The sequence below is a fragment of the Camelus ferus genome, chromosome 27 (genome assembly GCF_009834535.1).
Source record: "Camelus ferus isolate YT-003-E chromosome 27, BCGSAC_Cfer_1.0, whole genome shotgun sequence".
Lineage (NCBI taxonomy): Eukaryota > Metazoa > Chordata > Mammalia > Artiodactyla > Camelidae > Camelus > Camelus ferus.
In genome coordinates, this window is record NC_045722.1 from 26,285,443 (window position 1) to 26,309,142 (window position 23,700).

General features: G+C 44.7%; 1 protein-coding gene across 5 annotated transcripts in view; it reads left to right on the plus strand.

The window, feature by feature from the left end:
- GABRA5 (gamma-aminobutyric acid type A receptor subunit alpha5) overlaps positions 1–23,700 on the plus strand; it is a 79,474-nt gene that overhangs the window by 28,834 nt on the left and 26,940 nt on the right. For all 5 annotated transcript variants that reach the window (XM_032468976.1, XM_032468980.1, XM_032468978.1 and 2 more), the window contains one exon: positions 21,743–21,825. In XM_032468976.1, coding sequence (XP_032324867.1) covers positions 21,743–21,825 — 83 coding nt within the window. The remainder of the gene's footprint in view (positions 1–21,742; positions 21,826–23,700) is intronic.

The window sequence follows — 23,700 nt, forward strand, 5'->3', positions numbered from 1 at the left end:
TTGACCTGTATTCATCATATAATGACCTTGTTTGTCTCTTCTTACAGTTTTGGCTTAAAGTCTGTTTTGTCTGATGTAAGTAGTTACCTTTGCTTTCCTTTGGTTTCCATTTGCATTTTCCATACCTTCACTTTGAGCCACTTAACTTTAAGGGAAGTTAACATGAGTCTCTTGTCGGCTGCATATAATTGGGTCTTGTTTTTTAATCCTTTAACCCACTCTATATCTTTTGATTAGAGAATTCAATCCGTGTACTTTTACACTAAATAATTATTGTTAGGTAAGGACTTCCGATGGCGGTGGTGGCCAGAGCCAGTGGTAGCAGTGTGCTGCAGGGGCCAGTGGCAGACACACATGTAGTGGTGTGGGCCAGGACAGGCAGCAGGGGCTGGGTCAGCTGCGGGCTCACTGGCAGCCCTGGCTGGCTGTGTGCATGTGCGGTTGCTGGATCATGCCATGGGCAGGCAGCGGTGGAGACAGATGTTGGGTCAGGCTGGGGGCATGCTGGGGCTGGCTGCAGGTGAGTGCAGTGGGCAGATCAATGACAGAAGACAGGGCCTGATCCGGGCCCACTAGCAGTGGTGGGGACCTTGGCTCTCGGCGTGCTACCCTGAGGCTGCAGCCTTCCGTGGGTGTGCGCACTGTGGTGGAAGACAGCAACGTGCAGGGGCCCCGCCGGTGCGGGTGGCCTGCAGTGCGTGCATGGTAGGGGCATCAGCTGTAGGTGTCTGGGCTGGAAGTCATGCAGCCGCAGAGGCCTGGGCTGGCTGCTGATGTGGTGCCCAGGCTCTGGCAGGGGCCCAGGGGAGGGACCAGGGAAAGACTCCAGCAGCTGGTGGCAGTGAGATACCCACGGGGTGGAAGCTGGGGAATCTGCAGGGGCTCGGCGGTGGCTGTGCTGGCCTTTGCTTTCCTCTGTGGCAACATGTGCTGGTTATGCCTGCAGAGCAGGTCCCTTTGAGGCACTGTCACTCCCGCTGTGCGGCTGCCACTAGTGCCCCTGCTTTTCCTCCGTGTCCCCAGCCGTGTCTGTAATCCAGCTTTGCCAGTCTGGGTGGGGTGTAAGTGAAACAGGACTTTCACATAGCGCGGGTCCCCTCAGAAAGGCTGGGGACCCTGCTGACTCACCGGCTCTTCCTCTCCGGGAGGTGGAAGGTGGCCCCCAGAGCTGGCCTCTTCACGGGCGGCAGTTTAATTGTTGATCTTCGTGGAGGGATGCAGACCGCGGTCTCCAAAATGCTACCATGCCCTACGGTCTTTTAATGGGCGATTTTTTTAAAAAGCAATTTTAAATGGATTAATAATCAAATAGACTGTAAATATTTTTAAAGACATCCAATAAGAAAATAATAAACATTGTTAATCTAATTTTTATTTTTGAACTTATCTTTTATTTCCAATTGAATCTAATTTTTTTCTCACAATGCTCCAGGCAATATTAGTAAGGTCAATAAACACACACCATTAAATATAAACATAGGAAATGTTATTTTCTATTAGCTTTAAAACCCAGAGAAGAGGAAGACTGTGGGAGACAAGAGTAGGGGCGGGGGGCTCTTAGTTGGGCATGGGCCCAGGAAAGGCTCCTCTAAGGCACTTGGTAATTGTGGCCAGAAGGACAAGACGGCCCTGGCTGGGTGTCCTGAGCCAGCAATTGAGGACTGAAGGAAAGGCTGATGCAGGGAGTGAGGTGCATCCTAGTGCGAGGGGCTCTGTCATGGTTTAAGCTTAGGTGTCTGCTGCTTTGTGGGAAAAATGGCGTGGGGGAATGAGGCTTCCTGGTGGAATCACGGTGCTGCTCGGGGGTGACTGCCACATCCAGGCAGTAGATGAGGGCAGCCCTGCTGGCGGCGGAGAGATGGAAATGAGGAGAAATGGACAGAGTCAAGGTGGAGGGAGAACCTCCGGGACCTCCTGGGGGAACTGAAACGGAGAGATGCGTGAGAGGTGGCAGAAAGGACTCCTGGATCCGTCTTGCAGAAGCAGTGATGCTCCCGAGGTAGTGGCTGGAGGAGGACCGCATGGGGACACCTGAAGGGCACCAGGGTTTCTCAGAAGGGTCAGAGGAAGGCTGAATTCCATTTTAACGACGTGGAGACAGTGCGGCTCTGAGACTGCTGAATGAAGATACCGAGCACACACAAAACTCAGTCAAAGTAGATGTTTCCTGTTCGGCTCAACCCTTTCCCTGGGTGCCAAGCGGCAGCAGCCAAGCCCTGAGCGGTGGGCGCTGCCGGCCTCACCGCCCCTGGGCTCACCTGCAACAGGGCGCTCCGTCAGGCCCCTCGCCCCGCAGCTCTGCTCTGCTCCCCAACTCGGATAACGGAAAACGGTACCTCCTTCTGGAGGACATGCTCCTCCTCCCTCCCCTGCCTGTTTTCCGGGTGCACGATTGTGCTTCTGGAAGGATGTCCCTGGGGCTGTCAGCGCTAGATGCGGATCATTGTGTGCGGCGTAAGCGTGGATGGGCCGGGGGTGGTGGTGAGGGGGTGAGCCTTAATCTTTCCACCGAAAGTGTATTATTAAACCATTACACGGGGGAGAGGGAGGCAAGACAAAAGATCTGTTTGGGCTGATTTCCCTGTGTGTTAATTTAAATAACTAAGCAGGGATCTTGGGAGCTGACCTGTCAGCCAGGCTGACTGCCTTCTGTCCTCCCCTCCTCAGCCCTGCACTTAACCATCTTTTTCTCCCCACCTGCTCCATCCCTTCCTCAATTTACAGTTATTTGAAAGAACTTTAGAGGGTGCATCCCACCCCATCCGTGGAACCTGATGTCAAGGAGATGCAGGCGGGTGTATGACCTGCCTTCCTGGGCTGGTGGGTGGGGACAGGGTGGGTTAACAGAGGGGATGATGGGGGGCTGTCTGAGCCGAGTCTTAAGGAGGCACGGCTGTTGGGGTGAGGAGTAGAGTTGCAAGGGTGTTGGTTCTAGACACAGGGACAAAAATGTGCAAAAATATGAAAATTGGAGTCAGACAGAAGAAATATAAAAAGCGTGTGATGATCTCTTGGAAGAACAGAACTACAAGGTGGGCAAGGACCGACTCCCTGCATCCAGGGCTGGTCACTTTTGCTTTGGGGCTCCGGGAAATTCTTGCTCAAGGATCAAACCTGTCTTGACCCCCCAGACTGGCCACATCTCTCCTTTCCTCCTGGGATGTGCTGGAGTCACAGGTTCCACTGTTCCTCTGTGACATGCTGAGAGCCCGTGGTGCTCAGGACTTCACTGTCATCTGTTTATAAAAGCTGGTCCGTGGCTGTCAAGGATCAAGCTGGTCAGATCCAGTTTCCCTCACTGTCCTTCATCTTAAACCCCCTGGCCTTCTGAACACTGGGGCATGAACTCTCCTGACAAGCGTTCACCCCTCTCATTGCAGAGGCCTGTGTTTCCCTTGTGTCCCCCACTCACCAGACCCCTCCTTTGTCTCAGCCACTCGAGGTGCGTGGTGTGCCCTCCGGTAGGGAGGCTGGGTGTGTGTTTGGCTCTGTCCTGTAGGGGACTGAACAGAGACATGCGACTCTGTCAAAAAGCCACACAGACCTAGAGACACAATCACATCAACAGAGCCTCGGGCCCTGGGACAGCTTGCCTCCTTGTCTCACTGCCGGGTTTCTTCTCTGAAAATTCTTCTGTTTCCATGGCCCAAACTATCTGTTTACTTACATGCTGGAAAACACAAGCCCTGATTTCATCCTGTGTGGTCCCCGGCTCCCACTGGCCAGGAGGACATGCCCTTTTGCACATTTGCCAAGATCTGACACGCAGCCCAGAGCTCTTCTCAGATAGCACCTGCTTCCCTGGCGTTTAGTGGACCAGCTGGTTCCTTTTCATTGTTTCTCTGTCAGGTGGTGCTAGCCTGTCTTTTCCAGCCCCGGCTACCTGGGGTCCCAGCCATCACTCACGTCCTACCCTGCCGGCCAGCCTCCCTCCGGCCCCTCACCTCCGCCGGGAATGTTGCCACGGCACTTGGCTGACTCTTGGCTCTTGGGGAGTCACTGAATTATTCATTCTGAACACAGAAGCCAAGACAATTTAAAACACTCCGAGTGTCCCTTGTGAGGGCCACAGAGCTTGTTAATTAACTTGCAAGTTCTTGACTCAACGCCAACTTGTGCGCGGGCTCAGGAACCCTTCCCCTTGGGCGGGGGTCCTAACTGCGCCACTAACTGTGCAACATGGGAGACGCCTTGTAACTTCTCTTCGTTTGTGAGATGGGTGTAAAAGTAGTGCCCGACTTCCAGGGTTGTTGGGAATGTTAAGTGAAAAGAGCTTTTTCACAGCACCTGGCCCAGAGGAATCCCGTTCAGTCCTTGTCAGCCAGGCTGGGTCAGGGTCTCCGTGAGAGCTGGGCGGACCACCCCCCCCACAACGTGCTGTACTACAAAAAGATGCAGGGACCCCGGCCCATCTCCCTTTAATGACACGTTTCCCCCCCAGGTTATCAGTTTACATCCTTCCCGCCTTGAACGGTCTTGGAACCCAGCACCTCTGACTGCTTTTTCACTTTGTACCGTACAGGGATGGAAAGATTACTTGGAATACATTTGCCTTCTTTTTAAAGGCTCTGAGGTGTCTCTGAGTGGGTGTTAATGTTGCCCCCAAAGGAGCCAAAATGTCTCGGTGTCCCTGCAAGGCAGCCACAAAAGAGCTTTTCAAAAGATCTCATGAAAAGGCATGTGAAATGGACCATAATGTCTCACAAGTTCAAAAGTCTTCACCCTCCCCCCTTTTAAAGTCACTTTTCAACAATCCAAATTTAACTAATTCAGGTAGGTTTCCTCATTGTCTGTTTCGGTCTGTATGACGTCATTTGTCAAGTCAGAAAAGCGGTGGGGGGCTGCTGCAGGTCAGAGGCAAATGAGTTAGATACTGTTATGGGCTAAATGGTATCCCCCCAAAATTTACACGTTAAAGCCCTAACCCCCAGTTCCTCAGAATGTGACCATGTTTGGAGACAGGTCCTTTAAAGATGCAATTAAGCTAAAAAGAAGTCTTAGAAGTGGGCCCTAATCCACCACGTCTGGCGTCCTTTGAGAAGAGTTCAGGACACAGACAGGACACAGAGGGAAGACCGTGTGAGGGAAGACACAGGGAGAAGGCAGCCGTCTGTAAGGCAAGGAGAGAGGCCTCTGGAGGAGCCAGCCCCACTTTAATCTGACCTCCAGATCTGTGAGAAAATTCACTTCTGTTGTCTTAGCCACCGAGTCTGTGACACTGCTTTGGTAGTCCCAGCAAACTAGCATGGGCATCGGTGAGACGCTACAGCACCGCACAGACCGTCCCAACCCGCGACGCAGCGCTGCCCCACCTGCACGTTCAAGGTGCCCATTTCTTTACAAACTTGGAGAAGTACAGTTTACTCACTGACAAAATCTAAAGTTTCAGAATTCGTGTCTCTCACCTGTCTACCGGTGATTAGGCGAGTGGAACCTAATTCCCCTTGTCACTTCCTCTGTCTCGCGCTCAGCTTCTCCCTGCAGGTACCCGAGTCTGTGCTCTGCAGACCTGGTGCAGACCAGCCAGCGCCACTTGCTGGGTGCTCACTGTGTACTGGAGATAAAGGCAACCCAGGAGGGGACTTTTCAGTGCATGTTTTATCGCAGTTTTCTAAAAATAATGCACCTTTCCTAAGTTGATGGCACTTGGGAACTGGCAGCCTTGAGCTCAGTAATTGGACAGATAGTGAGAAAAGCCTGAAATCCTTCCTGATTAGCGAAACTCCATACAGTTCCCAAATCTGTGTCTGGCCACTTAGCGGGAATGACAGACTGTCACAAAATGAGTTGCTCTAGTAGAAAGGAGAGAATTCTGAAATGTGAAGTGGAAGGAGGAGATTGATGGTCAGACGACAGTCAGGGAAACTGAGAAGGGATGACACTGATTGGCAGATCTAGGTAGAAAATCGCTGAGTCTCTGAGTTTGAACAAAGAAATCCCCACTGCCCGGTGAGTGGAGGCCAACAGAAGATGTAATCCAAGCCCTTGTGTTACAGAGCACGGGGCCCCACGCAGGTGGGGCTCAGCCCTCTCGGCCTCACCCGGCACAGCAAGGGTCCGTCTCCTCACCCACGTGCTTCAACACCACCCATTCTAACAGCTCCCCCCAAAGAGGGGTGTGGCGTCACCATTCAAAAGATTCTGGGTTGTTGAAACAAAATAACGCTACGTAAGATAAATCCTGCTCAAATCGTCCATTGTCTGCAGCATTCAGAATTCTGGGAGAAGCGATGCAGGGACGGAAGCCTGTGGCCTCTGTGGCGTGGAAGCCTGGCCCGGGGCTGCGCCCTGGGGGCGCTGAAGTCCCGGGCCAGCGTGCCCTGTGACCTGTCTGTGAGGGGGGCTGGTGTTTTCCTGTTCGCTGTTTCACTTGTCCAGTCTTCAGTGTTTCCTTCCTCCAGTTAGCCGTGGGTTCAGTTTATTCTTCTTTTTCTAGTTCCTTAATATGTAAAATTAGGTTACTGACTTGAAAGCTTGCTTCCCTCCTAAGGCAGGTGTTTGCAGCTCTGAGCTTCCCCCCAAGCACCGCTTTGCTGCGTCTCGGAGGTTCTCGTGTGCCGTGTTTCTGTTTTCCTTCGTCTCAAAGGTCCTTTCTCATTTTGCTTGTGATTTATTCTTTGACGCCTTTTGCTATTCAGCAGTGCGTTGTTTAGCTTCCACGTATTTGTGGAATTTTCCATTTTTCTTCTGTTATTAAAATTTTTTTTTTTAATTTTGTTAGGGGGTAATTAGCTTTATATATTTATTTTTTAAATGAAGGTACTGGGGATTGAACTCAGGACCTTATGCATGCTAAGCATGTGCTCTGCCATTGAGCTATACCCGCCCCCCACCCTCCGTTATTGATTTTTAGTTTCATTCCCTTGTGGTCAGAGGAGATGCTTTGTATGATTTCAGTGTTTTTAAATGTATTGAGACTTTGCTGAACGGATGGTCTATCTGGGGCAGTGTTTCATGTGCCCTTGAAAAGAGTGTATATTCTGCTGTTGTTGCATGGAGTTCTCTGCATACATCTGGTAGGTCTAGTTGGGTTACAAGTGTAGTTTAAATCTTCTATTTCCTTGTCATTATTCTGTCCAGCTTTTCTAACCATGATCAAAAGTGTAATATTGAAGTCTCCAAGTATTATTGTAGAACTGTCTTATTTCTTCCTGAATTTTGTCAGTTTTTGCCTCATACATTTTTTAAGGTTCTGTATGAGGTTCATATATATTTATAATTTCTATATATTCTGTTTTATTGAAGTATTGTCAGTTACAATGCATCCATTTTTGGTGTACAGCATAATATTTCAGTCATGCATATACCTACATATATTCGTTTTCATATTGTTTTTCATTAAAGGTTACTACAAGCTACTGAATATAGTTCCCTGTGCTATACAGAAGAAAAATTTTAATCTGTTTTCATATGTAGTAGTTAATATTTGCAAATCTCAAACTCTCAAATTTATCCCTTCCTACCCCCTCCCCCCAGTAACCAAAAGGTTGTTTACTATGTCTGTGAGTCTGTTTCTGTTTTGTAGATGAGTTCATTAGTGCCTTTTTTCTTTTTTTTAGATTCCACATATAAGTGATATCATATGGTATTTTTCTTTCTCTTTCTGGCTTACTTCCCTTAGAATGATGAACTCCAGGTCATCCATGTTGCTGCAAATGGCACTATTTTATTCTTTTTTATGGCTGAATAGTATTCCATTGTATAAATATACCACAGCTTCTTTATCCAGTCATCTGTTGATGGACTAATTTCTATATATTCTTAATAGACTGAGTCTCTCATTATAGAGTGTCCTTCTTTGTTTCTTATAGCAAATTTTGTTTTTAGCTCTCTGTTGGTTGTGTTTGAGTGGAATGCCTTTTTCCATCCATTCACTTTCAACTTATTTGTATTTTTGGAACTAAAATGAATCCCTTGTGGACAGTATATAGTTTATATTTCTTTATTGATTCTGCCAGTCTCTACCTTTTAATTGGAGTGTTTGTTCCATTCATATTTAATATAATTACTGACAAGGAAGTACTTTGCCTTTTTTCTGTTTGCTTTCTTTCATTTCTTCTTTTTTTGGTAATGTTTAAAATTAATCTGTTAAGGGGTGGTGTTATGGGCTGAACTGTGTCTCTCCAAATTTATATGTTGAAATCCTAACACCCAGTAGCTCAGAATGTGGCTGTATTTGGGGACAGGGTCTCTAAAGAGGTGACTAAGTCTATGTGCTTTCTATATGTCTATTGCTTTTCTGGTTCCTCAGTTCTTCCCTTATTGCCTTCTTTTGCATTTAATTGATTATTTTTTTCTCATGCACCATTTCAACTCTCATCTCGTTTCTCTTACTGTATATGTATTTTTAGTTATTTTCTTCATGGTTACTCTGGGGATTTAAGTTAACATCTAAATTAGTGACAAGCTAGTTTGCATGAAGACCAGCATAGTTTCAATGGTGTATCCTAAAAACGTTGCCCCTGTAGTTCTTGTCCCCTCTCATGTTGCTGTCATCACAGATCACATCTTTATACATCATTTGTCCAGTAACAAAATCAGCATTTTATGCATTTGTCTTTTAAACCATATAAAGATAAGAAAGGTTTATGAACCAGAAATAAAAATAATACTGGCTGTTACAGTCACTCATGTCTTGACCGCGACTGGTGCCCTTCATTTCTTCATGTGTCTTTCAGTTACTGTCTAGGGCTCTTTTATCTCCCCTTAAAGGACTCCCTTTAATGTTTATAATAGGGCTGATCTATTAATAGTGAATGCCCTCAGTTTTTGTTTATCTGGAATATCTTAATTTATCCTTCATTTTTGAAGGATACTTTTTGCTGGAAATAGGATTCTTGTTTTAGATTTTTTTCCTTCCAGCACTTTGAATATGTCACTTCACTGCCTCTGGCTTCCATGGCCTGTGATGGAAATCAGCTGTTAATCTTATTTAGGATCTCTCGTGCATGATGAGTTGCTTCTGTCTAGCTGTTTTCAAAATTCCCCCCTTCATCTTTGGCTTTTCTTTTTTTTAAGAAGAGGTACTGGGGATTGAACCCAGGACCTTGTGCCTGCTAAGCATGCACTCTACCACTGAGCTTTACAAACAGCCACCATCTATGGCTTTCAACAGTTGATTTTAATGTGTCACAGTGTGGATCTCTAAGTTTATCCTACTTGGAGTTTGTTGAATTTTGATGTTAGATTAATATTTCTTGTTAGAATGGAGAAAGTTTTGACTATTATGTCTTCAAATATTCTTTCTGCTCCTTTCTCCTTTTTCACTTCTTTTGGGACTCCCATTATATGTGTTTTGGTACTTTTGATGGTGTCCCAGAGGTCTCTTGGGCTTTGTTCATTTTTATTCATTCTTTTTTCTCTCTGTCCTCAAACTGGCTAATTTCATTGGACTTTTATCTTCAAGTCTGCTGATTCTCTACCTTCTCAGATCTGCTGTTAAAACCTTCTAGTGAATTTTCCATTTCATTTATTGCTTTTTTTTTCACCTGCAGAATTTCCATCTGGTTCTTTTACAACTTCTATCTCTTTATTGATATTCTCTATTTCTTGAAACATCGTTTTCTAAATTTCCTTAGTTTCCTTGTATATGTTTTCCTTTATCTCCTTGATTTTAAAGCAGTTGATTTAAAATGTTTGCTAGTAAATCAGTGTCTTTGCTTTTCCAGAGACAGTTTCTGTTAATTACCTTTTTTCACCCGTGAGTGGCATATCTATTTTTGTTTCTTTGTATGCCTCTTAATTTTTTTGTTGAAAGCTGGATATTTTCATTATTCTAATGTGGTAACTCAGGAAATTAGATCCTTCTCCATCCGTAGGGTTTGTTGTTTTTTTTTTTTTTCCTTTTGTGATATTGTTGTTTGTTTAGTGAGTTTTCTCAACCATTTTTTTAAGTCTGTATTCTTTGTCATGTGTGGCCACTCTCATTAGCTGAGTGGCCAGCTAGTGATTTGATACAGACTCACTGATCACCTGGAGTAAAAAAACAAGATGAAAACTCTCTTCGTCTTTGCAGGTAGGCTCTGTGCGTACGTGGGAGTGCTCTTTTAAGCTCAGCCAACGTTGTCATACAGCTTTGTCGTAGGTTTCACTCCCTGCTTGTGCAGAGCCTGAAGATGATCTGGAGATGAGAACGTAGGGTCTTCTTGGGTCTTTTCTCAGCTTGTGTCCAGTCCTGGCCATGCACAGGGCCTTCTAGATTGTCTGGAATATGTAGGAGACTTTCAGCCCTTCTTTCCCCAAGTGTCTCCTTCCTCAGCCTCTCCTCTTTAGCCTCTCAGTCTGTCTGTTGCTTGCCCCAGCTGTATCCATTGCCCTTGTGACTGTGGTGAATTCATTTGCCTTGAACTGTTTTCAACAAATACACCCTAGGAAGACACCTCTGAGTCAGTGGAAACAAAGGCAGATCCTTGAGCCCATCCTTCAGGGACCCACCAGACAGATCAAAATAAGCAACCAACATTCTTTGAGAAAAAGGCCTGTAGCATTCCTGTTACCAGCAACCGGCACCAGGAATGTGTGTTCCCATCTGCAAGGCCACCACCCAGCTGGGGAGTGGAGGCTGGCAACAGGCTGAGTTCAGATGCCACAGAGCTCACTACTGGTTTTCAGTTATTTTTTTTTTTCTTCATTAATTGTTCTCTGGTTGTTGTAAGTTTTTTATTAATTTCCAGAGTTCCAGAAACAGCTGATGCTGACTGTTCTGGCAGTTTATTCACTGCTTTTGTGCATGTTTCCTAGACCACTTCACGACACTTCTCTAGTGTTGTTTAAAGCATTTACTATGTACCAGGCATCAGTCTGTGCATCTGTGCTGATGCGTCGGAACTTAACGCTGTAAGATAAGCTTCATAGAGTCCCCTTGATGGGGCAGTTTGGGCTCAGGACTGCTGAGTGACACAGCACAGACCGGAGACTGAGCTGAGCGTTGGAGCTGCTGTTTGATTTCCCCGTCTGCTCCGTCTGCTTCCCCAGCACGACCTTGTTAACTGCATTATGCTTTATGATTAGAGAGATACTTGGATTTCATTTTGAGAAAGGAATTTCTTTGCATATCTGTGCTGTTCTCTTTTTGCAGCATTATTTTTTTTTATTGCCCAGGCTTGTGTTGATTTTCTTGCATTTGATTTATTTAAGAAGGTTTATTGCTGGATGTGTGGGTACACATATAAAATTAACCAAAACATTTCCACTCACGTCCGTCATTACAGTGCCTTCCTGAGAAACACAGACATTATCCATGCTCATGTTTCTTTTCATTGTATTGTATAAATCTTCCACCTTTTACTAAGAAACACACATATTAAAAAAGAAACAGATCTGAACCTGCAGGACTCTCCCCTTGAGAGTGTTCTATCCGTCCCTTAATAAATCCTCACTTTTCTTTCTTAAAAAAAAAAAAGAAAGAAAGAAACAGCCATGCTCATCAAAATAGATCAATAAAGTTTATATCCCTTTTCAATGAGAAATATGTGAAGTTTATAAAATGATCACACATCCACTAGTTTTCCCAAAATATGTAAGAATTGCTGGCATCTTCCTTTCAGTGTCATCCCAAGAGGAATGAAAATCCTAATGAACAGTGCAAAGTTCAGAGAGGATTTTTAATCCAGCAGAAATCTGCTCGTTGGTCTCATGTGCGGCCTTATTACGCTGAAGAGTGCAAAATGAATGAATTAGCTTTAGAATGACTTGTGAAATGTGTAACTCAAGCTGGAAGTTACAGCTGCATCTACACAAGTTTCTTTGTAAAGTGTGGAACTTCACTATTAAGTAAACCAAACCATGCATCATTTTAGGGTGGTCTCATTTGAATTTCCAGATGATGCCCTAAGTCGTGCTTTTTACAAGGTTGCCCTTCATTGAATTTAAATTCTATTACCTTTTTAAAAATATATTTTTATTGAGGTATAGTCAGTTGTCAATGCCATGTCAATTTCTGGTGTACAGCACAGTGCTTTAGTCATACAGGAACGTACATATATTCCTTTTCATATTCTTTTTAACCATAAGTTGCTTCAAGAGACTGAATATATATAGTTCCCCATGCTATACAGTGCAAACTTGTTGTTTACCTATTTTATACATAGTAGTTAGTATCTGCACATCTCAAACTCCCAATTTATCATCCCTTCCCACCCCCATGAGTTTGTTTTCTATGTCTGTAAATTCTATTACCTTTTAAACAAGTCATTGGGTATTTTATTCTCCTGCTGTCCATTGGCTGCTCCCTCTCCTCCCCCTCAGCTGAACTTGCTGAATTGGTATCTCATCTTCATCACGGGCCGACCCCCTGCTTCGATCTGGCTAGGATCAGAGCTGGTGCTCAGGCAGAGCTCCCTCGGGGGGTCTACTAACCAGGGCAGGAGCGGCCAGGCCCTCAGAGAAGCCAGGCTGGCAGTTCTGGTTTGGACCCACCACAATTGCAGCTGACCTACAACTGCAGCAACTGTCACAGGAGGGACCAGCATGCACAGGTCAGCTAGTGAAAAAACAGGGTGGGGGTGGCGGAGCATGGCAATGACCTTTGGGTTCCAACATCCTTTGTTCCCAACTTGTCAATGTCTAGATGCAAAAAGTTCAGTTTTTATGTAGCTGAGCTTTAGAATGCACTATCCTCAAACCTTTACTATGCATTGTAGTTAGCTCCCAGGAAACCTACCTGACAACGTATGTGGCGCATCACTGCTTATCACGCCGTGCGGGCTAGTGACTGTTCACAGGAGGAGAGATGCGTTCATGCACGCTTTTATTTAATGAATATGTTTGCGGTTCTTTCTGAGCACAGGAGTAAAGGGCGGAAAGCTGCCAGTCAACAGGGCTTTGACATCAGGCAGGGCTCAGACTTATTAAATACGTATGTGTGGACATGTAAATATGCATGTGTATTCTATTGATAAAAAGGCCAATTCTCTGTAATATCTGAATAACCCTCTCTTACTTGCCAGCCTAGAGGTAAGGCAACTATAGGGAAAACAGGCCTGCAGTCCTCAGAGCTGGGCTTCCTTTCAGAGACTCGCCTCCCTCCCCAGCCCTCCTTGCCCAGCACAGAAGGGGCTCCTCCTGCAGGTATGATCTACAGTCCATCATCTCAGAGGGTGTGACTCAGGCAGAAAGCAAGGAAAATTCTCTGGAGTGTTGAAGGAGCCTTGCTCAGCCCCGTCCAGGTGGGAATAAAGCAGAGGCAGCAGAACCACAAAGATGCTGCCCACAGGAAGGCCCGATGAGCAGCGCCAGCGTTCCTCCAGTCTCCAAACCCCACATCCCTTTGGATGGGCACAACTGCGGCAGATCGAGAGCATCCCTTACGTGAAGGCCGTCCTCTGTTCTTTACAAAGACTCACTCGGAAAAGTATTACGACCAAATTGAGCCTCACTTCTTTCCGCTAACACCAATCATTAGGCTCTATGTTAACACTGAATTGCCAGTCCCCGTAAATTCCATATATTGCCTGGAAGTCACTGCAGCCTCTTTATAGGAAGGTTATGTTTCCACTGACAGAGCCGGCGGAGGCGGGGCGGGCGGATCGGCCGCTGACTGAGCCAGGCTGTGATCTGCAGGGCAGTGAGCAGTTTGTGAGCTGTTTATAAAGCGGCTAAACCAAATTTCTTTTTTAACTCTGAAAGTTATTTCAAAATATACACAGGGCTGCTATTCAGCGCACTAACAACTGGGCATTGGATTCATAATATCATTAATGTTATTATTTCATTTTAGGGAAACTATTGTAACCAATTAGCACAAACTTAGTGGCTTAAAATTATGCAAATTTATTATCACAACTCTCTGGGGACCAGAAGTCTGAAACAGGTCCTACGCTGGCAGGATTGTGTCTCTTCTGGATTCTTCTGGGGAGATGTGTTTCCTTGCCTTTTCCAGCCCCAGGGGTCTGCCTGCCTTCCCTGGTTCCTGGCTCTGCACCGCTGCTTCCAGCATCCCAGCTCCCCCTCTCACACTCAGGCACTCCTGCCTCCTTCTTATAAGTAGCCGTGTGCTTCCCTTGGGCCCACCCAGAAAATCAGGAAAATCTCTCCATCCCAAGATCCTTCACTTAATCTCATCTTAAAAGTCCCTTGAGCCATGATCGGTTTTATATTCACAATTAGGAAGGGTTAGGGCATGAACACCTTTGGAGAAATCATTATTTTTGCCTGCCACCATCTATTCTGCCCCACCTCCAAATTCATGTCTTTCTCACGTGCAAAATATTTTTCTTTTTTTTTTAATTTAAAAAAATTGAAGTATAGTCAATTTACAATGTTGTGTTAATTTCTGGTGCACAGTATAGTGATTCAGTCATATACACATATATATTCCTTTTCATATTCTTTTTCAAGGTACTGAGTATATTTCCCTGTGCTGTACAGTAGGGACCTCCATATTTATATATTTTATATATAGTAGTTAGTATCTGCAAATCCTGAACTCCCAATTTCTCCCTCCACTCCCGCCTGCCCCCAGTGGTAACTGCAAGTTTGTTTTCTACGTCTGTGAGTCTGTTTCTGTCATGCAAAATGTACTAATGTCATTCCAGTATCCCCCAAAGCCTCCACTCATTACAGCATCAAATTCAAGTCCGTAACCGCAACTAAACCTCATCAGCTCCAAAGTTCCAAATCTCATCATCTGAATCATCTAAACTAGGTGGGAAGGTCTGGGGATGAGCAGCCCTGAGGTACACTTCTCCGTCTGTGTATGTGTGGAACTCAAGAAGCAAGTTAATTACCCACAAAATACAACGGTGGGACAAGCATAAGATAAAAGTTACAGAGATTCCCATTTGAAAGGAGAGGAAATGGTAGGAAAAAAAGGAAGCACTATTCCTCCCAAATTTCTAAATGCAGCTAGGCGAACAGCACGCGGTTTCAAGGCCTGGGACTGATCCTGTGACATGAGGCTCCTTTCCCTGGGCCTAAGGCTCTTGCCCTTGGAGTCATCTTTGCTATTTCGTGAAGGTAGCATATGTTTACAGTTGAGTAGTTTTTTCAACCTATTTCCCGCCTTTAGAATGTTGGGGTTCTGACAGCCTTCTTTTGTTTTGACCTCTCTCAGTCCCATTCAGTCCAAACCAACAATGTTTCCACTGGTATAAAACTTCCAAGAATCTTGTACATCTCCTGTGTATGTCTCAAGAATGTACACTACCAGACGTGAGGCTCCTCCATCAGTCTTTCATGGATAATTGATCCTCTATTCCTGGCTTTTTCTTACATGACGGAGAGGACCCATGAGTCACACACCTAATGTCCTCAAAGAGTCTGAGGTCGTGGCCAAAGGCTGTCCAGCCACACCCTTGGCTCTCTCTTAGAGAGCGCTTTCCTGACGATGGCTCTCCCAATTACAGCACCTTTTGCAACCTGGACAAACTGAGAATTTCCCAAATCAAGTACTGGTCCCTCTTTTTTGTTGGCAGTTCTTAACACTGAATCTATCTCTTCTCACATTTTACAATAAGCAGCAGGAACAAAACAAAACAAAACAAACAACCAGGTCACAGCTTTGACACTTAGCCTGGAAATCTCATCTAACTGTTCAATGGCATCACTGTACCAGCTTCCTGTGGTTACTGTAACAGATCACCACAAACTTGGTGACTTGACCAACATAAAAATTTATCCTCTTACATTTCTGGAGACTGTCAGTCTGAAGTCAGTGTCCCTGGGGCAGAATCAAGGTGTGGGCAGGGCTGGTCTCCCTTTGGAGGCTCTGGGAAGAACCCACTGACGTATCTTTTCCAGTTTATGCAGCTGCATGCCTGCATTCCTTGGCTCAGGGCTGCTTCCCACATCTTCAAAGCCAGCAGCATTGTATCTTTACATATCTCTCTGCTTTCATCTGCTCACCTTCATCCTTTTATCTGAGTGTGACTGCCCTTTGTCTTTCCCTTATAAGGCTCTTTGTGGGTGCATTTAGTGCCCACCTGGACGGTCTCCCCGTCTCAAGACCCTTAACCTGATCACATCTGCAAAGACCTCTCTCCCTATAAGGTAATGTTGACAACTTCCAAAGACTCGGAACTGATGTCTTTAGGGGCGTTGTCTGGCCCACCACAGTCTTTCACAAGTTCTGCTTTCCACGTAATCATAGACACAGTTCAGCCAAGCTTCTGTCACTATGTGGTGAGGTCTCTTTCCCTCCAGTTTCCAGGAACATGTTCCTTATTTCCTTCTGAGCCAGTAAGGCCTTTGATGTCCATACTTCTACCAACAGTGTCTTTATGACCATATAACGTAGGTTTTCTCTCCCATGCTTCTCACTGCAAGTTCTCATTACAGAATCATTAACATTCACATTTCAATTAACAGTCTGTTCAAGGCAGTTGTACGCTTTCTCTATAATGAATTTCAGAATTCTTCCAGCCTCTTCCCACTGCCCAATTCCAAGTTATTTCCAGATTGTTAGGTACTTGTTACCATAGCATCCCACTTCTGGGGACCACATTTTGTATTATTGTCCTATTGATGTAGCAAACTATCGTAAAATTATTGCCTGAAACACAGTTAATTTGTTGTCTTACAGTTCTGGAGGGAAGAAGTCCAAAAAGGTCTTAGGAAGCCAAAAAATTCAGCTGTAAAGAAATCCTTCTGGATCTCTAGGGGAGAATCTGTCTCTTGCCTCTTCGGGCCCCAGGAGGCCATCTGCATTCCTGGGTCCATGACCACAACCCTGTGACCTCTGCTTTTCTCATCCCTTCGCCTCTGACTCTGACACGCCTGCCTCCCCCTCCTCATCAGGACCCGGTTGTGATTATACTGGGCCCATCTGGATAATCTGGGATAATCTCCTCTATCCAAGAGCCTTAACGTGATCGCCTCTGCAAAGCCCTTTGGTTATTTAAGGTAACACATTCACAAGTTTGGAGCTGTTGGGGGTTGGGACGTAGACGTCTTTGCAGGACGTTATTCTGTCTACCACTACCACACTGTCTGTCACAGTGATGCAGGATTGTCATGTAAATAAAGAAGGCTCTAATCTGAAGACCAGATTGGGGAGAAATCTGGAGGCTAACCCTCTTTTCTCATCTATTAATTTTTTTTTTCAGAGAATAAAGCAACTGTCATTATTTCTCTTATTTCTCTTTTTCAAATGGGAAGGCTGGACCAGAGAGGTTAGGCAGCTAACAAAGGCCACACAGCTCATTAATGTCAATGTTACTCTGGAATTTGGCTGTTTTCCCGTCTCAAAGCACACTGCTCTGGGACCTGCCTTTGGGCACGCAGAGAGCTTTCTCAGGAGTTTGTGATCCTAGGCCCTTGATGAGGCTGATATAAATCCAAGTGGAAGCAAACAGCCTAACTCACCAAGTGCCCTTTTCCAGACCTTAAAATTCAGACATCCAAAAATGGGACATTACATTCCAATAAATTAGTGCTTGAATGTCTTAGAAAGTGGAAGTAAAACAGAAAGTTGATCTTTGGGGGAAGAAAAGCTGGATTCTTGGATCTACCAGTAATTCAGTGAAGTTTTTTCATAGGCACATCTCTTCATCTTTTGTGCTTCAGTTTTTATCTGAAAAGTAAGGTGTCTAATAGGTGGCCTGGCCGGCTCCTTTGAGCTGTGACAGCCCACGTTCCGCAGCGGGCTTTGATCTCAGTTCCATGTGAAGGAGTTGGTTATACATCAGGGCACACTGCGTTCTGAAGGATCCCATGAATGGAAGGCGCTCTCTTATCAAGAGACATTTTTTTTTGAAAATTATAAAAGTATAGGCCTTTTTTGAAATGTTGAAAGGGATCGAAAACGTAAATGTTCTCTTACTAAGCTGAAACATTTGCTATCAGGGAATTTATCTGAATAATACATTCATTCCTCAGGGGAGAGACGCTATCAGAGATGAAGTGTATTTTTCCGATGTTTGGAATTCTAGTTCTAAGAAGATTTATTAAAATGGGGGAACAATCTGTGAGGCTCTAATGTTAGCATTTGTCAAGATGGTAATTATAGAATTATTATATTTTTCTGTTTCTACTGGAATTATTTTTTTCTTTCAAGAGTCTTCTTTTTAGATCCAGCGAATCTCCGTCCACCTGTCTGTACCCTGTCCCTCCTGCTGCATGCTAACAGCAGACTCCCTTGGTGTACACTCCTTGCCATCTTTAAATGCTGTCACTGCAATGGTTTTGGCCCAGCGGTCAGTGCCAAACAGCCAGAATAAAGCAAGATATGAGATTCTATTTTTAATAAGGGCCTAGATCACCATGGCAGGAAGGCTGGCTTCTCACCTCTCTTAAAAATACATGGTGTTGGGCAAGAAAGAAGAGCATATGAGGAAAAGGACAAAAAGCCCGGAGTGGGCAGAATGCCCAAGGTGGGAGGTCAAGTCTCGCTGAGGACGCCTTCTCTGACAAGTCAGGGCAAATGACAGTAAAACAGGTGGCAGTGCCTCCAGTGGTCTTGGGGACTGAAGCAGAGAGCCAGCACGGAGCAGGGGGAAGAAGAGGCAGTTGACCATGATTCACCACCTTGTCAAGAACTCAGACAACAGATCTGGCTTCAGGACAGGCTCCAGAGCCAGCGGGCTATTGCTTGTTTCCTGGCAGGGGGCAGAAGCCCAGTTCTGCGAGCTGGGAGACTTGGCAGCGTCTAGAAAGAAGATCCCGTGACAGAGGGACATCTCCAAGTCACCCTGATGATGGAAGTGCGGCCCGTAAAGCTGCTGACGTTGTTGGAGGCGACTTGAAGACTGCAGCGCTGGGTCTGCTGGTTGAAGTCTGCTGTGCCTATGACTGGGCTGGGACAGTCAGGAGTGAATCAGTAAGAAGCTAACTCACAGCATGGCTCCCCTGTTTGAGATTTATAGATATTAACCACTATATACAAATACAGATTTTAAAAAAAGTTTCTGCTGTATAGCACAGGGAACTATGTTCAATATCTTGTAATAAATTTTAATGAAAAAGAATATGAAAAGAAATATATGTGTTTATATATGTGTGACTGAAGCATTGTGCTGGACACCAGAAATTGACACATTGTAACTGACTGTACTTCAATTAAAAAAAAAAAAGGTCGTCCCTGATGCGAAAGCTGACTGCTGATTTGTTCTGACCTAAAATTCTTGCATCTTGTTTTTCTCCTTTCTCTGGCAAGCCCCCAGCCTTTCCATTACCCTCTCCACTCCCTCTATATTCTTTCCCCAGAATAGCCATCCTTTAACCCAGAAGCTGTGTTCAGAGGTGGTCACGGGCTGATGGCCTCAGAAGAATACAGTTTCTCCGTGATGCTGGGTGGATTCTTCAAGGCCAAGAACACAGCACCCGGAAGAAACACCCTGTTTGTGGCTGCCTTTCTGTCCTGCCCAGCTGTTCTGTAAAACCTCAGGACACCAGTGTCAGGATGGATTCAGTCTCTACGGCATGAGCCCGCTGCGACTCGCTCTGCCTGGCAGAGCAGTAAAGCTGCTCTTTTCCTGGTGCCCCCCAAACTCTGTCTCTGGGTCTGAATTTGTTTTGGGGGGCACAGAGGCTGGTGTTTTGGCAACAGGATCACCTGAAGCCCCCCCCACTCCTGACTCTGCTCCCACAGACTGAGCCCCATCTTCCCCACACCAGGGCCACACACTGTTGGAACAGGCGTAGACCAGCACCGGAAGGACGCTGCCAGTCAGAAGCCTCCTCCTCCGTGCACCTACGGAACCACGTCTTCATATGCTGGTTTTCACATTTATAGCTTTGTACTCAGCAGTACAGCTTTATGTATACGCTCTTTCCGTGCTAAAAATGTGCTTCTTAAGGAAATTCTGGGTTTACTGAGCTCATCTTGATTTTATTCTCTGGAACATATTCGATTCATTTAATTTTTCTGCCCCACTATTGCTTTATTTAACCAATCACTTGAGTTTACTAACAATCAGATAAAATACCACTATTTTCCTTTATGTTGGCTGAATGTCCTCCTCTCAGGCTATGGTTTTTAAAGCCCTGATTTTCTTAATTCTAATAAGTAAATCTACAAAAAAACTTTCTTCGCCTTACCCATTTCATAGTCTCTAATCATAGTCCTTTTCCACAGTTCTATGCTTGAAGATGTCCACACATACACAGATTTTATATATTACACACACCTGCGTGCTAGAATTAAATATTTCACCTTTCAAAGTCATGCTTAATGTATAGATTTTAGTGATGTGGGAAATACTCCTGCTGTAATATTAAGTAAACAAGAGACTGAATTTTAGATACCAAGAACAAAAAGAAAGCATATATACCTGTGAAAAAGATCCGGATAAAAGATGCCGGGTGAAATGATAAATGAAGTGATATGTATTTATAATTGTCTTCTTTACAGCTTTTCTGTATTTTCCATATTCTTCTATGAACATGTGTGGCATGTAATTTTAACTATCATCTCCCTGCCTGAATATGAGACTTTTGTGGTATGTTCCTGTCCATGTGCACTCACAGCCTCTGGAAATTGCTCCATTTTGGGGAGAGCGCCCCCTCCCCCCAGCAGAGATGGCGGAGGATTCCCTCTCCCTGACGGGCACATCTTCCTCCCGCGGACACGTTTTAGTTCCAGAGAATGCATGCGTTGACTACTCCGTCCACAGTCATCAAGGGTGAATTACGTGCCCAATTGAGTAACGAAAGGTTAATCTACCCTAAAAGAGGGAAATAGTAAAGGTAAAATGATCGTCCTCACATTCTGACTCACTCCAGGCACAGGCAAGACCCAGCCGTAACCCAGCAAGGCAGGCACGACAGCGCTGGCGCAACGCTGAACTGCTGTTGTCTAAGACTGGAGTTGTAACGTCTGCTTCAAGTTGACCATGCTGCGCTTTGATTTCATTTTGTGTAATTTCATTTCATTTTAAATAATAGAATTAGAAACGAAGAGACGGAAGGCTAGCTCGTGAAAGAAAGTTAGATTTACTGCCTAATTAGTGAAGTCTGTAGGGAAGGAAAAGGCCCACAGTGTGGCGACTCTGGGAGTGTAGACGGTGCCCAGGGTCACAGAGTCCGTGGGGGACGTGCCGTTAGTGGCTCTGAATTCTCGTCCAGCCTCTCAGCATCCACGCGTCACTTTCTCCCCTTGTCGGCTGGGGTCGGGGGGTGGTGATAGCGGCACATCTCATGGAGCTACTCTGATCCGGTGTGTCAGTGCAGGTGAAGCACGTGACACAGCGCCCGGCATAGACACACAGCTCTCAGGACCCGCGCTGCTTTGGTCACTGGTGACGGCGGTAGTGGATGGTGGTGTTTTATTATTTGGAAGACCAGGCTTGGATTGAAAACAGGAGGATTGCTTCCGTAACACAATTACACCTCCTGCTCTGTGACATCAGCCCGATGCACAGTAATTATAGCCAGCTTCTGTTTAAAATGCGGACTGTGCGTTTACTCCGCATTTACTTTTTTTTTGAGCTTATAAACTATTTTAGAAAATACATACATTTTCAGCCTTGTTGAAGGGAAGTTTTTTAGATTACTCTGAGCAAGGGATGGGAGAGAAAGAATAAATTATCTTTAAAGCCATCTCAGATTGCTTTACAAGCAGTAATGTATGTACAGACACAGCAGCCACAGAACCCGAGCAGACTTGATTTAAGCCTTATTTCTAAATGATGTTCGTCTACAATGCAATCCTGTGTGATTTGGTGGGACAGTTTTAAACGATCTCATAAAAGGTAGTAAATTCAAACACTGAGTGGCGTATTTAATACGGCTTTCGGGAACAGGGGGCGTGTCCAGTAAGTAGCCAGATCGGTGAGTCCTTGAAAGGTGTCCCTCTCTTGTTTTGCAGCTTGACCATCTCTGCAGAGTGCCCGATGCAGCTCGAAGACTTCCCGATGGACGCCCACGCCTGCCCTCTGAAATTTGGCAGCTGTAAGTTATTTTCGCAAGTAAGAACCATGGATCTACTTTGGGGGTTGCTTCCGCATACATTCAGGGGCATTTAGGTTCTCAGATGTGAATGAGCAGGATGTGAGCTGGACGATGCCCTGGACGGCTGGGGCTTGCCGTGGGCACACACGCGTTTGTCCTCACAGACTGGCGTCCTTGTCTACAACTGAGAGGATGCCAGTGGAGGCCCCGCCACCTACAGTGTGTTCCTGAGGATGCATTTCCCCGCCCCCTAGACCTTCCCCCGGCCACTTCTGTCTTGTTTCCTCTTCCCAGATTGTGGGTCACTTCTCCAAGGACCCTTAATGACCCAATTTCCATTACCCAGCCCATAACTTTTCACTGCCTGGTGGTCATTGCTGTGTTGAATCACTTCTCAGGTGTTCCATACAGACTGGTTTATTTATAGGTGTGTTACTTAATTTTTAAACAGTTTGGAGATATTCCTGTGATTTTCTGTTATGGATTTCCAGCTTAATTCCACTGTAGTCAGAGGACACCCTCTGTATGATTTCAATTTTTCTTACGTTTTTTGAGATTTATTTCATGACCCAGAATACGATTCATGTTGATAATCTATTCTGAAATCCGAACACTTGAAGATTATGTGCATTTTGTGGTTGCTTGGTGGAATAATCTGCAAGGATTGATTCGAGCCCATTAATTATGCTGTTGTGATACTGCTTGCTGATTTTCTGTCTACAACAATTGTTGAGAAAGAGATGTTGACGTCTCCAGCTGTAATTGTGGATTTGTCTATTTCTACTTTCAGGTTTTTTTTAAATTTTATTTTATTGAATTACAGTCAGTTTACAATGCTGTGTCAATTTCCAGTGTAGAGCACAATGCTTCATATATGAACATACATATACTCATTGTCAAATTCTTTTTCACCTTGAGCTACCACAAGATCTTGTATATATTTCCCTGTGCTATACAGTATAGTTTTGTTTATCTATTCTACATATGCCTGTCAGTATCTACAAATTTTGAATGTCCCTTCCCACCCCTCTCCCCCCAGCAATCACAAATTTGTATTCTATGTCTATGAGTCTGTTTCCGTTTTATATTTAAGTTCATTTGTCTTCTTCTTTTTTTTTTTTTTAGATTCCACATATGAGTGATCTCATATGGTATTTTTCTTTCTCTTTCTGGCTTACTTCACTTAGAATGACCATCTCCAGATCCATCCATGTTGCTGCAGATAGCATTATTGTATTCTTTTTTATGGCTGAGTAGTATTCCACTGTATAAATATATCACAACTTCTTTATCCAGTCATCTGTCAATGGATATCCATCAGTTTTTGTTTCCCATATTTCTCAGCTGTGTTTTGGTTCATAGACATTCAGGATGATCACTTCTTCTGGGTGGGATAACCCTGTATTGCTGCATAACGTCCCCCTCTGTCTCTGGTAACTTTCTCTGCTTTGAAGCCTACATTAGCTGATATCCTTATAGCCTCTCTAGTTTTTTTTTTTCTGATTAATGTTCGAATGATACATGTATTTCCATATATTTACTGTAAGTATCTATATATCATTCCACTAAAATGAGTTTCTTGCAGATGAAGTGTAGTTGGGTCTTATTTTTTAATTCACTTTGCTAGTCTTTATCTTTCAATTGATGTATTTTCATCATCTACATTTTATGGACTGTTGCTATGTTAGGGCTTAAGTCTGCCATTTTATTATTTTTGTTGTTGTCTTCTGTTCTCTGTGTTTTCCATTTCTCTGTTTTCTTTTTCCTGACTCCCTGTGGGTTAGCTGAACATCTATTATGATTCCATTTTGATTTATTTATAGTATTTTTTGTGTACTTTTTTGTATCTCTTTTTCACTTGTTGCTATAAGCATT